The following is a 13,819-nucleotide window of genomic DNA, read 5'->3' on the forward strand; positions in this document are numbered from 1 at the left end:
CTCAGCCTTTCCGGTAAGATTTATTCAGGTGTACTGGAGAGGAGGCTACGCCTGATAGTCGAACCTCAGATTCAGGAGGAACAGTGTGGTTTTCGTCCTGGTCACGGAACTGTGGACCAGCTATATACTCTCGGCAGGGTTCTTGAGGGTGCATGGGAGTTTGCCCAACCAGTCTGCATGTGCTTTGTGGACTTGGAGAAGGCATTCGACCGTGTCCCTCGGGAAGTCCTGTGGGGAGTGCACAGAGAGTATTGGGTATCGGACTCTCTTATTGTGGTAGTCCAATCCCTGTATGATCTGTGTCAGAGCTTGGTCCGCATTGCCGGCAGTAAGTTGGACATGTTTCTAGTGAGGGTTGGACTCCGCCAAGGCTGCCCTTTGTCACCGATTCTGTTCATAACTTTTATGGACAGAATTTCTAGGCGCAGTCAGGCCGTTGAGGGTTCCGGTTTGGTGGCCGCGGGATTAGGTCTCTGCTTTTTGCAGATGATGTGGTCCTGATGGCTTCATCTGGCCGGGATCTTCAGCTCTCACTGGATCGGTTCGCAGCAGAGTGTGAAGCAACTGGAATGAGAATCAGCGCCTCCAAGTCCGAGTCCATGGTTCTTGCCCGGAAAAGGGTGGAGTGCCATCCGGGTTGGGGAGGAGACCCTGCCCCAAGTGGAGGAGTTCAAGTACTAGGAGTCTTGTTCACGAGTGAGGGAAGAGAAGATCGTGAGATCGACAGGCGGATCGGTGCGGCGTCTTCAGTAATGCGGACGTTGTACCGATCCGTTGTGGTGAAGAAAGAGCTGAGCAGGAAGGCAAAGCTCTCAATTTACCAGTCGATCTATACGTTCCCATCCTCCCCTATGGTCATGACTACAAGCGGCCGAAATGAGTTTCCTCCCACACGTGGCGGGGCTCTCCCTTAGAGATAGGGTGAGAAGCTCTGCCGTCCGGGAGGAACTCAAAGTAAAGCCGCTGCTCCTCCACATCGAGAGGAGCTATATGAGGTGGTTCGGGCATCTGGTCAGGATGCCACCCGAACGCCTCCCTAGGGAGGTGTTTAGGGCACGTCCGACCGGTAGGAGGCCACGGGGAAGACCCAGGACACGTTGGGAAGACTATGTCTCCCGGCTGGCCTGGGAACGCCTCGGGATCCCCCGGGAAGAGCTAGACGAAGTGGCTGGGGAGAGGGAAGTCTGGGCTTCCCTGCTTAGGCTTCTGCCCCCGCGACCCAACCTCGGATAAGCGGAAGAAGATGGATGGATTATTTTGTTTTTCAGTTGGAACATTATGTATCTCGTCTTTGCAGTGTATTCAATTGAATAAGTGTTGAAAATGATTTTCAAATCATTGTATTCTGTTTTTATTTACAATTTACACAACGTGCCAACTTCACTGGTTTTGGGTTTTGTAGATGACAGGTGATGACAACACCTGAGTTCATTAGTAAAATTTTTCCATGGAGGATCAATAAAGTTAATCTTGGACTTGTATTAATAATACGATTATTGATTATCTTAATATGTTTTATTAATACTATTTTTGTACGGTTAATACAATGTTATTTGATCACTGTTATGTTTGTCTAATAAATAACATCATCTTTTTAGTCAGTGATTCGCAAACTGAGTGGTACACCAAAGACTCACTTGATTAAAAACAGTGTTTTCCTATTTTCAAACAATGTTATCGTTCAAACTGTGTATACTGATGCAGTGGCCAAAAATATTAAATATTTACTTGTTAAATAAATCATCCGTCTTGTTTTTGATGAATACTCAAGCCTACTATGCTAGCGTATTCTAATGTCAATCAAGGTGGTACTTTGAGAGCCAAGTGTTTTCTGAGGTGGCACTTGGTGAAAAACTTTTGAGAACCACATGTTGAGTTTGAGTTTATTTCGAACATGCTTGATTACAATTTCCAGTTTCTCTATTCAACATATTGGTGCTTTGTTTGATTTCTTTGCTTAATCCATTTAATTCCACATACTGATATACTGCAGGTCTTAAGTGTTGTACGTGCACAATAACGCTTTAAATTACATTTTTCTCTAAGATTATATTTCTCTTTTGTTGAGAAGAATTGTTGTATATTCTTGGTAAGCAGTTCTATTCAGTTTATTTCGAGCATCCGTACGATACAATGTAATGCATCACACAATTCCAGTTGTTTCATTGCAGCATGTCCGAAAAGGAGTAGGAAGAAGCAGAGCTTATTTAATCTGACCCCTTTTAATACCATAGCAATTTTATCAAATTTCCTTGTTCTCTGTAAGAGAGCAGTGAACAAATAAGTAATATACCATACTAAGCCAACAAATATTAAATATATAAATAATTCTTGTCCTAATAAAAAAAAATGGAAAAAAAGGGTTCAAGATGTTCATCATGATTATTGTTCTTTGTACTTTGTGAACGCTTGTAGTATGAACAGTCTATTAAAATGAATCATATTGGTGCTTTGTTTGATTTCTTTGCTTCATCCATTTAATTCCACGTACTGATATACTGCAGGTCTTAAGTGTTGTACGTGCACACTAATGCTTTAAATTAAAATTTTCTCTAAGATTATACTCATCTTTTGTTGAGAAGAATTGTTGTATATTCTTGGGTAGCAGTTCAGTTCAGTTTCAGTTTACTTCGAACATACATACGATACAATGTAATGCATCACACGATTTAAGTTGTTTCATTACAGCATGTCCAAAAAGGAGTAGGAAGAAGCAGAGCTTATTTAACCCTACGCCTTTTCATACCATAGCAATTTTTCCAATTTCCTTGTTCTCTGTAACTAGATCAGTGAACAAATAATATACTATAGTAAGCAAACAAATATTAAATACATAAATAATCTTTGTCTCTTAAAAGTGTTCAAGATGTTCATCTATTGTTCTGTGTACTTTGTGAATACCTATAGTTTGAACAGTCCCTTAAACTGAATCATATTGCTGCTCTGTTTGATTTCTTTGCTTAATCAATTCCATTATTTAATTCCACATCCTGATTTACTGAAGGTCTTAAGTGTTGTACGTGCGCGCAAATGTTTTGAATACATTTTTTCGCTAAGATTATATTTCTCCTCTTTTGTTGAGAAGAAATTTACAATATTGGGTAGCAGGTTATAGTTTGCTTTGTGTATAATTTTAGCTGTTTGCAAATGTACTATGTCGTGGAATTTCAGTATTTTTGTATTTAATAAATAAAGGGTTTGAATCAAACCCTGTGTTTTTGCATTTTTATGTTGTTACATTAATCGCATCATTGTGAAGCCATGGTTATTATTACATATGATACAGAATCAACAAACATAATTAAACTGGAAATATCATTTGAACAGAAATTTGATAAAATTGCTATGGTATGAAAAGGGGTAGGATTAAATAAGCTCTGCTTCTTCCTACTCCTTTTCGGACGTGCTGTAATGAAACAACTGGAATTGTGAGATGCACTACATCAGGGGTAGGGAACCTATGGCTTTCGAGCCAGATGTGGCTCTTTTAATGACTGCATCTGGCTCTCAGATAAATCTTATCTGACATTGCTTAACACCATAAGTAATGATTCCGTTGGTAATTACGGTGTTAAAAATAAAGTTCAAAATATATGATTTTTTTCACCCCGAGGTGCTTGGCTATTGTAGATTCACTCTTCCCAGTCTGGTGCAGGTCTACAATTCTTTTCCTGGTGTCCTTCGACAGCTCTTTGGTCTTGGCCATAGTGGAGTTTGGAGTCTGACTGTTAATGGACAGGTGTCTTTCATACAGATAACTGAGTTCAAACAAGTGCCATTTATACAGGTAATGAGTGGAGGACGGAAGAGCTTCTTAAAGAAAAAGTTACAGGTCTGTGAGAGCCAGAGATCTTTCTTGTTTGAAGTGACCAAATACTTATTTTCCACCATAATTTATAAATAAATTCTTTAAAATTCCTACAATGTGAATTGCTGGATTTTTTTTTCACATTCTGCCTCTCACAGTTGAAGTGTACCTATGATGAAAATTACAGACCTCTATCATAATTTTAAGAGAGAGAACTTGCACAATCGGTGGCTGACTAAATACTTTTTTTCCCCACTGGACATCGTATCGTATGCATGTTCGAAATAAACTGACACTGAACTGAACTGAATATTAACAAGTGTCGTCTTGTATCAGGATGAGTATGGTATTTTTGACATGTAATTTGTTTTTAAAAACAAATCAGTATTATTAAAATCCTGACTGAACATGACAAATATGGGAGTACTAATTGCGCAGAGCAGGCTTTAACGTGCCCTTTAAACCGAGGAGGTGGGTCCGCCAGGGGGGCGTCGTCGTCCAATCTAGTCCTCGGCTGGCAGCCCTGCTCCCCGCACTGCAGACCCGTCCACGCCGCGGATACACACAGGACTTTTACTGTCGTGCTATTTTTGTCAAACATGGTGAAAGTAACGACGGTGAAGACCCAGGCCTACCCGGACCAGAAGCCCGGAACAAGCGGCCTGAGGAAGAGGGTTACCGTGTTCCAGCAGAAGCAGCACTACACGGAGAACTTCATCCAGAGCATAATCGCCGTCATCCCGCCTGCCGAGCGCCAGGCAGCCTCTCTGGTGGTGGGAGGTGACGGCAGGTTCTTCATGAGCGACGCCATTCAGCTCATTGTTCAAATCGCCGCCGCCAACGGGGTCAGTATTGAACACACAAGCACTTTGTTTCCCCCTTTTTGGAGAAGCTAATGTTAGCTTCCGGCTATCGATCTTAGCTAGCACTCATTTGGCGCCTGTTTTCAATCAATTATTTCACCTGTCATTGCGTAGTACCCGGATGTACCGCAGGTATCCCATGGCAATTCAGTATACCGTATTTCCTTGAATTGCCGCCCGGGGCGCTAATTAATTTAAAACCTCTTCTCACTCCTGCACTTACCAAAGGCATGCTGTAAAAGTAAGCATGTGCTAACTATTTTAAAACCTCCTCTCACTCCGGCACCCGAAACCCACTACTACCGACCACGCAGTCTGATAGTTTATATATCAATGATGAAATATTAACATTGCAACACATGCCAATACGGCCTTTTTAGTACTAAATTGCAATTTAAAATTTCCCGGGAGTTTTTTCTTGAAAACGTCGCGTAATGATGACGTGTACGCTTGACGTCACGGACTGTTAGGAAGTATGAGCGCTGAAGACACACACACAACTAAAAGTCGTCTGCTTTAACAGCATAATTACACAATATTTTGGAGATCTGTGTTGCTGAATATTTTGCAATTTGTTCAATTAATATTGGAGAAGTCAAAGTAGAAAGATGGAGTTGGGAAGCTTTAGCCTTTAGCCACACAAACACACGGTGATTCCTTGTTTAAAATTCCCGGAGGTGAAAATTTACTATGGATCAGAGCGCGGTCAAGCGAACATGGATCCAGACCAAATGTAAAAGTAAGCATGTGCTAATTATTTTAAAACCTCCTCTCACTCCGGCACCCGAAACCCACTACTACCCACAACGCAGTCTAATAGTTTATAAATCAATGATGAAATATTAACATTGCAACACATGCCAATACGGCCTTTTTAGTTGACTAAATTGCAATTTTAAATATCTCGGGAGTTTTTCTTGAAAACGTCGCGTAATGATGACGTGTACGCTTGACGCCACGGACTGTTAGGAAGTATGAGCGCTGAAGACACACACACAACTAAAAGTCGTCTGCTTTAACAGCATAATTACACAATATTTTGGAGATCTGTGTTGCTGAATATTTTGCAATTTGTTCAATTAATATTGGAGAAGTCAAAGTAGAAAGATGGAGTTGGGAAGCTTTAGCCTTTAGCCACACAAACACACGGTGATTCCTTGTTTAAAATTCCCGGAGGTGAAAATTTACTATGGATCAGAGCGCGGTCAAGCGAACATGGATCCAGACCAAATGTAAAAGTAAGCATGTGCTAATTATTTTAAAACCTCCTCTCACTCCGGCACCCGAAACCCACTACTACCCACAACGCAGTCTAATAGTTTATAAATCAATGATGAAATATTAACATTGCAACACATGCCAATACGGCCTTTTTAGTTGACTAAATTGCAATTTTAAATATCTCGGGAGTTTTTCTTGAAAACGTCGCGTAATGATGACGTGTACGCTTGACGCCACGGACTGTTAGGAAGTATGAGCGCTGAAGACACACACAGAGCTAAAAGTCGTCTGCTTTAACAGCATAATTACACAATATTTTGGAGATCTGTGTTGCTGAATATTTTGCAATTTGTTCAATTAATATTGGAGAAGTCAAAGTAGAAAGATGGAGTTGGGAAGCTTTAGCCTTTAGCCACACAAACACACGGTGATTCCTTGTTTAAAATTCCCGGAGGTGAAAATTTACTATGGATCAGAGCGCGGTCAAGCGAACATGGATCCAGACCAAATGTCAACCAGCAGGTTTCGGTGAGAAAATTGTGGTTAAAAAGTCGCTTCTTACCGGAGATCAGCTGAGCTTGTGCCGTCCATGAAGCTGCCGTTGACTTCCCTGAGATGTTTTTAGACACATTTACTAGGATAATTCTGGGAAATCCCTTATCTTTCTATTGTGTTGCTAGTGTTTTGGTGAGATTAAATAGTACCTGATAGTCGGAGGTGTGTCTTGAGGCCAGTGTCTCAGGGGGAGTTGACGGCAGCTATGGACGGCACAAGCTCAGCTGATCTCCGGTAAGAATCGACTTTTTACCACAATTTTTTCACCGAAACCTGCTGGTTGACATCCCATCGTGATTCATGTTCGCTTGACCGCGCTCTGATCCATAGTAAAGTTTCACCTCCAGGAATTTTAAACAAGGAATCACGGTGTGTTTGTGTGGCTAAAGGCTAAAGCTTCCCAACTCCATCTTTCTACTTTGACTTCTCCAATATTAATTGAACAAATTGCAAAAGATTCAGCAACACAGATCTCCAAAATACTGTGTAATTATGCAATTAAAGCAGACGACTTTGAGCTGTGTGTGTGCGCATCGATCATATTTCCTTTAGCTGTGTGTGTGTCTTCAGCGCTCATACTTCCTAACTGTCTGTGACGTCAAGCGTACACATCATCATTACACGATGTTTTCAAGACGAAACACCCGGGAGATCTAAAATTGCAATTTAGTAAACTAAAAAGGCCGTATTGGCATGTGTTGCAATGTTAATATTTCATCATTGATATATAAACTATTAGACTGCGTGGTCAGTAGTAGTGGGTTTCAGTAGGCCTTTAAATCCTACTGAATAGCTCTTAATCTTCTTCCCTTTATGTGTTTTCAAATTACCGGTATTGAAATCAGCCTCCTCCATTTTGAAAATGATGACAGGGGAAGTGTCACTCGTGACGTCCCGAGTTTGACCAGGCGGTAATACTAAGCATGCGCTAATTATTTTGGGAAGCGAGTTTGACCCGGCAGTAATTCAAGGCAGGCGCATACTATATGCCCTGCGGCAATTCAAGGAAATACGGTAAATACTCGTAAGCCACTTACACCAGGGGTGTCCAAGATGCGGCCCGGGGGCCATTTGCGGCCCGCGGGTTATTTTTTACCAGTCCCACTGCACATTTTAAGAATACAATTGAAAAAAAATGAAAAACATAAAAAGTGGTATAAAAGAGCAAACAGGTGAAATGTAACAAGAAATTGTTGCAATGCTTACTCTTATAACACAAACCTGCCGTGCAGGCTGTTTCTTTCTTTATAAAATAATAATGAATCAAAATCAATGTCATTTTGAATTATTGACCTATTCAAGGCTCCGATTACGTCACATTAAATATTTCACTTTGAAATATTTTGGGGGGAAAATATTGCATATTTTGTGTTTTGCCATATAAAAAAGTGAGCTGTTTTTTTAAAAGAAGGGCCCAAAACATCCATCCGTCTTCTGCTTATCCGAGGTCGGTTCGCGGGGGCAGCAGCATAAGTAGGGAAGCCAAGACTTCCCTCTCCCCAGCCACTTCGTCTAGCTCTTCCCGGGGGATCCCGAGGCGTTCCCAGGCCAGCCGGGAGACGTAGTCTTCCCAACGTGTCCTGGGTCTTCCCCGTGGCCTCCTACCGGTTGGACGTGCCTGAAACACCTCCCTAGGGAGGCGTTTGGGTGGTATCCTCACCACATGCCCGAACCACCTCATCTGGCTCCTCTCCATGTGGAGGAGCAGCGGCTTTACTTTGAGTTCCTCCCGGATGACAGAGCTTCTCACCCTATCTCTAAGGGAGAGCCCCGCCACCCGGCGGAGGAAACTCATTTCGGCCACTTCTACCCGTGATCCTGTCCTTTCAGTCTTGAACCAAAGCTCATGACTATAGGTGAGGATGAGAACATAGATCGACCGGTAAATTGAGAGCTTTGCCTTCCGGCTCAGCTCCTTCTTCACCACAACGGATCGGTACAACGTCCTCATTACTGAAGACGCCGCACCGATCCGCCTGTCGATCTCACGATCCTAAAACAAACAAACAAAACATAAACAACAATAAAACTCAAAATTGACGGATATATCTGAAGTTGATCTCGAGATTATTGTGCTAAAAGTAAACAGTAAAAAAAATGTATTTATTTTTTAACACTTCAATGAGCAGGACAATTTTGGATCCCCAATTATTTTAGTGTGATTTGTTTGTGTCATTGCTCAAAAAAATAACAATGAATCAAAATCCAAAATTAAGGCTGCAATTATTATATAATCTCAAATATTCCACCTAAAAACGTTATTGGGTGAAAATATTACATATTTTGTGTTTAAAAAAAAAAAAATCCCTAATGTTGATTTAGAGATTTAAAACTTGAATAATAATAAAAATAATAATACTGAATAATGACACATTTATAATATTTTTTTTGACCAAAACCCTTTGGGGTTCCCGGGATCATAACTGAGTGGAGGCCAAAATGTATATTTTTTTTATACATATATTGTATTGGTTTTTAAAATAAAAATTATGAAAATGGCCCCTGCTAGCTTTGATTTTTCAGTGTGCGGCTCTCAGTGGAAAAAGTTTGGACACCCCTGACCTACACTCATTCACTAAAAACCTTTATTAACCTATTAAATTCATAATCCAAGGAGTCTCTGTGTGAATGTGAATAGGTCTAGAAAATGTGTGGAAGTTTGTTCAAAGATGGCCATTGCAGCCTAAATGGCCTCTGGTGACCTCGTGTTACACCGCTGGACCTTTGACCTTTACACATTTATCATCCTCATCATTTTTGTTTATTCCTTTCATGAAAATGCATATATACAAGCCACGTACAGTTCACACTTTCATAGTTTTTTTGTTTCTTCTACATTTCCATGATAAAATAGAATAGAATGGACCTTATTGTCATTATATTTGCATACAACAAGCATGGTGGGACAGGGGTTAGTGCGTCTGCCTCACAATACAAAGGTCCTGAGTAGTCCTGGGTTCAATACCGGGCTCGGGATCTTTCTGTGTGGACTCTGCATGTTCTCCCCGTGACTGCGTGGGTCGCCTCCGGGTACTCCGGCTTCCTCCTATCTCCAAAGACATGCACCTGGGGATAGGTTGATTGGAAACACTAAAATTGGCCCTAATGTTTGAAAGTGAGTGTGAATGTTGTCTGTCTATCTGTGTTGGCCCTGCGATGAGGTGGCGACTTGTCCAAGGTGTACCCCGCCTTCCGCCTGATTGTAGCTGAGATAGGCACCAGCATCCCCCGCCACCCCGAAAGGGAGAAGTGGTAGAAAATGGATGGATGGATTGACTTTATTGTCATTATATTTGCATATAACAAGATTAAGGACTCCAACTTAAGGTGCGGTATTGGGAACAAATAAGTGATAAAAATAAATGACACAAGAAGTAATAAAGATAAAACTGAGAATTGAAATAAATAGACTGCTATCCAATAAAAATAATAAGCAATCCTATACAATATACAAAATACTGTGATGAGGTGGCGACTTGTCCAGGGTGTACGCCGCTTTCTACCTGAATGCAGCTGAGATAGGCCACGAGTGCCCCCCGTTACCCCAAAGGGAATAAGCGGTAGAAAATGGATGGACTATACAAAATACTGTACAATATACAGAAAAAGACAAGAGTACCGGAGTGATAACAATCAGTGTCAGATGTATTGCACTCGAAGGGTAATATTGCAAAGTATGGTATTAGGGTAGGGTATTAGAGATGTCCGATAATATCGGACTGCCGATAAGATTGGCTGATAAATGCTTTAAAATGTAAATCAGAAATAATCGGTTTCATAATTATCGTCGTCGGTTCCAAAAAGTAAAATTTGTGACTATTTAAAAAGCCGCCGTGTACACAGACGTAGAGAGAAGTACTGAGTGGCAATGAACTTTAAAGAATCTTCCTTTGCATGCCGGCCCTATCATATCCACGGCTTTTCACTTTCACAAATTAATGCATGCATACTTGGTCAACAGCCATACAGGTCACAGTGAGGGTGGCCGTATAAACAACTTTAACACTGTTACAAATATGCGCCACACTGTGAACCCACACCAACCAAAATGACAAACGCATTTCGGGAGAACATCCGTACCATAACACAACAGAAAAAATACCCAGAATCCCTTGCAGCGCTAACTCGTCCGAGACTACAATATACACCCTTCAACCCCTCCACTAACCCCGCCCACCTCAACTTCCTCATAGTCTCTCTCAGGGAGAACATGTCCCAAATTCCAAGCTGCTGTTTTGAGGCATGTTAAAAAAATAAATGCACTTTGTGACTTCAATAATAAATATGGCAGTGCCATGTTGGCATGTTTTTCCATAACTTGAGTTGATTTATTTTGGAAAACCTTGTTACATTGTGTAATGCATCCAGCCGGGGCATCACAACAAAATTAGGCATAATACTGTCTTAATTCCACGACTGTTCATATATCGGTACCTGTTGATATCGTATCGGTAATTAAGAGTTGGACAATATCGGATATTGCTAAAAAATCCATTATCGGACATCCAGGATATTGTATAGGGGTGAATTATTTATTATAAGTTTGAGTCCAAGATGGTGACAGCTCTGGGAAAGAAGTTGTCTCTGAGCCTGTTTGTTCTGGCTCCGATGCACCTGTATCGCCTGCCCGATGGTAGCAGGTTGAACAGGTGGAAGCCAGGGTGTGTGCTGTCCTTGGTGATGATCAGAAAGGAGCAGATGGAAGAATAATATTCTTATATTTATCTGCCCCCTTTTTTTAAGACAAATTATTTTAGATTACTTTGTCATTGTTCCCGCCAACAACACCTGAACTTCAACATACTTTTTAATTTTCTTTTAAGCATTTTCACGATGACACGTCCAATCCAAATCAAAAAACAGTTTGATATAATGCCAGTCATCTCTTTTTGTAACTCTTTTTAAATTCAAAAATAATCTTGCAACTTTTTAAGTCTTTCTTTAGAGAATTCCATGTTTTCACACCAGCAACAGACAAGCACATTTCAGATTTGTTTGCGCTCTTGAATGTTTAAAGTCATACGGCCTCCTGTGATTCTCATCTTCTGACGCGAACACAAATAACTTTTGTAAGTTCTTTGGAAGAACTTTATTTCTAGCTTTGAACATCACTGATAGAGTATGCAATTCTACAATGTCTTTTAGATTTAATAATCCTGACTTAATGAAGAGTGGATTTGTGTGGTCTCTATATCCATCCATCCATCCATTTCCTGCCGCTTGTCCCTTTCGGAGTCGCGGGGGGTGCTGGAGCCTATCTCCGCTGCATTCGGGCGGAAGGCGGGTTACACCCTGGACAAGTTGCCACTTCATTGCAGGGCCAACACAGATAGACAAACAACATTCATACTCACATTAACACTAGGAAAATAATACAAATTGCTCTTTTCTGTAAAAGAAATAAAAGTAGTATGTTGCTGTATTATGTATTTCCCCATATTTTTGCACAATAATTGAAATAGGTGCAATGGTTGAGCATTATGACATTCTCATTGTATCATACGGGTAATGGTATTTAACCTTGTTCAAAATAAATACGCTTTTGGATACATTATTTTCACATCCAATATATGAGGTTTCCTTGTCAACTTTTCATCTAAGATGACTCCAAAAAATCTGACATCCGACGACACCTCAATTTCCACCTTGTTCATGGATTAACTAACTTCTACCTTTCTTTTATTACTGAATACCATACATTTAACATTTTCCGAATTTAAAGATCATTTATTTACATGCCAGACCATCAATACGTTTTGCTATGTGTTCCTCAACAAGTTCAGTCTGCTTGTTTTTTGTTTTTTTTATGTTTTGCGAGCCAGTAAAAACAAGTTAAGGGTGGTTATATAAAGCTTTTTTGGCAACATACAAGAGCCAGGGTGCAGGGACAGTTGTTGGCCAGCAGGGGGCATAGTGCAGGACGTGCCTTTAGTCACGTTCCCCTGTTGTGTGCTGCAATTTGAGAGATGCCACCAAATAATAAAGAATCCTACAGTTTGGGTTGCTTGGCGCTTCCAATAAACAATCTCTAAGGTAAATAGTTGTTCATATATATTTATCAATTTAGTTATGTCATTTATATGTCTATAGTTGCAGTTGTTCTCATTGTAACTTAACAATATGGCTATGCCCCCAAAAAAGTGAATAAGATTGTCATTGTGCAATCATCCATCCATTTTCCGCTTGCCCCTTACGGCAGTGGTCCCCAACCTTTTTTGCACCACGGACCGGTTTAATGTATTCATTATTTTCAAGGCCCGGCTTTCCATTCGTGTCAGTTAAACTACAGCAAAAATAAGTGCATGAAAAATACAACTCCCTATAACGCTGAATTAGTGGGAGCCCTCGGCTTGTTTCTTTTCAATGAGATGCAGATGGAAATCAGCTTTTGGCTACAATCCGTCACATTTATACTTGCTATGTTCATTGATGTGCATTGTATCATGTCACAAAATTATAATGAATGGCAACTTCCTATCATGATTTTTATTGTACATCTATAAACAAGCTTATTAGTGTGTTTAGTGGGACAGGTGAAAGTTAAGTTGGAGAAAATGCATAAAACAGACAACATTCACACTCACATTGACACACTAGGGCCAATTTAGTGCGCAGCAGCATTTTTAAGGTGCTTAAAAGTAAAAAAAAAAAAAAAAAGATAAAATGCTAACCTACAGTATTAGACAACTTTTTTAAAAGCGTCAAAACAATCCAGGTGCAGGTGAACCAATCCTGCATGGAGGAATAGTCGTATAAGCCTGCTTATTGTTGGAGTACACACGAGTAGAACATTCTATACACAGTATTGTATTAATTTGGATCATTTGTACTTTAAGCAAGCTTTTGTAAAGTCCCCAACAAAAACACAGTGTGTATTCTCTTGTCAGAGAGGAAGGTGAGATGGCAGCATTAGCAGTAAGTAGTATGTGATAATAAGTGGGCAAAGTTGCACAAATGAATATTGCAAGCCCACTGTTGACACTGGTGATATTTAGAAATAAGTGAGTAGGGAAATTGCATAGATTTACACCTGCAAAACGACTCTAAAAGCGTCCACCACTGGACACACACTTCTTTAGGTACATCACTACACGTGGTCCTGTGGTTCAGTGCTTCTCCTAGCTCGGTTGGTAGAGTGGCCGTGTCAGCAACTTGAGGGTTGCAGGTTCGATTCCCACTTGTGTCATCCTAGTTACTGCCGTTGTGTCCTTGGGCAAGACACTTTACCCACCTGCTCCCAGTGCCACCCACACTGGTTTAAATGTAACTTAGATATTGGGTGTCACTATGTAAAGTGCTTTGAGTCACTTGAGAAAAGCGCTATATAAATATAATTCACTTCACTTCTCAAATATTTTCTGTTAGGCCCCCC

General features: G+C 40.6%; 1 protein-coding gene across 1 annotated transcript in view; it reads left to right on the top strand.

Annotated features, from left to right (window-relative positions):
- The first annotated feature begins 4,298 nt into the window (after positions 1-4,298).
- Positions 4,299-13,819, top strand: part of pgm1 (phosphoglucomutase 1) — a 28,113-nt gene continuing 18,592 nt past the window's right edge. The window contains exon 1 of the mRNA XM_061883693.1: positions 4,299-4,653. Coding sequence (XP_061739677.1) covers positions 4,408-4,653 — 246 coding nt within the window. The 5' untranslated portion in view covers positions 4,299-4,407. The remainder of the gene's footprint in view (positions 4,654-13,819) is intronic.

Source organism: Nerophis ophidion, linkage group LG22, assembly GCF_033978795.1.
Source record: "Nerophis ophidion isolate RoL-2023_Sa linkage group LG22, RoL_Noph_v1.0, whole genome shotgun sequence".
Classification (NCBI taxonomy): Eukaryota; Metazoa; Chordata; class Actinopteri; order Syngnathiformes; family Syngnathidae; genus Nerophis; species Nerophis ophidion.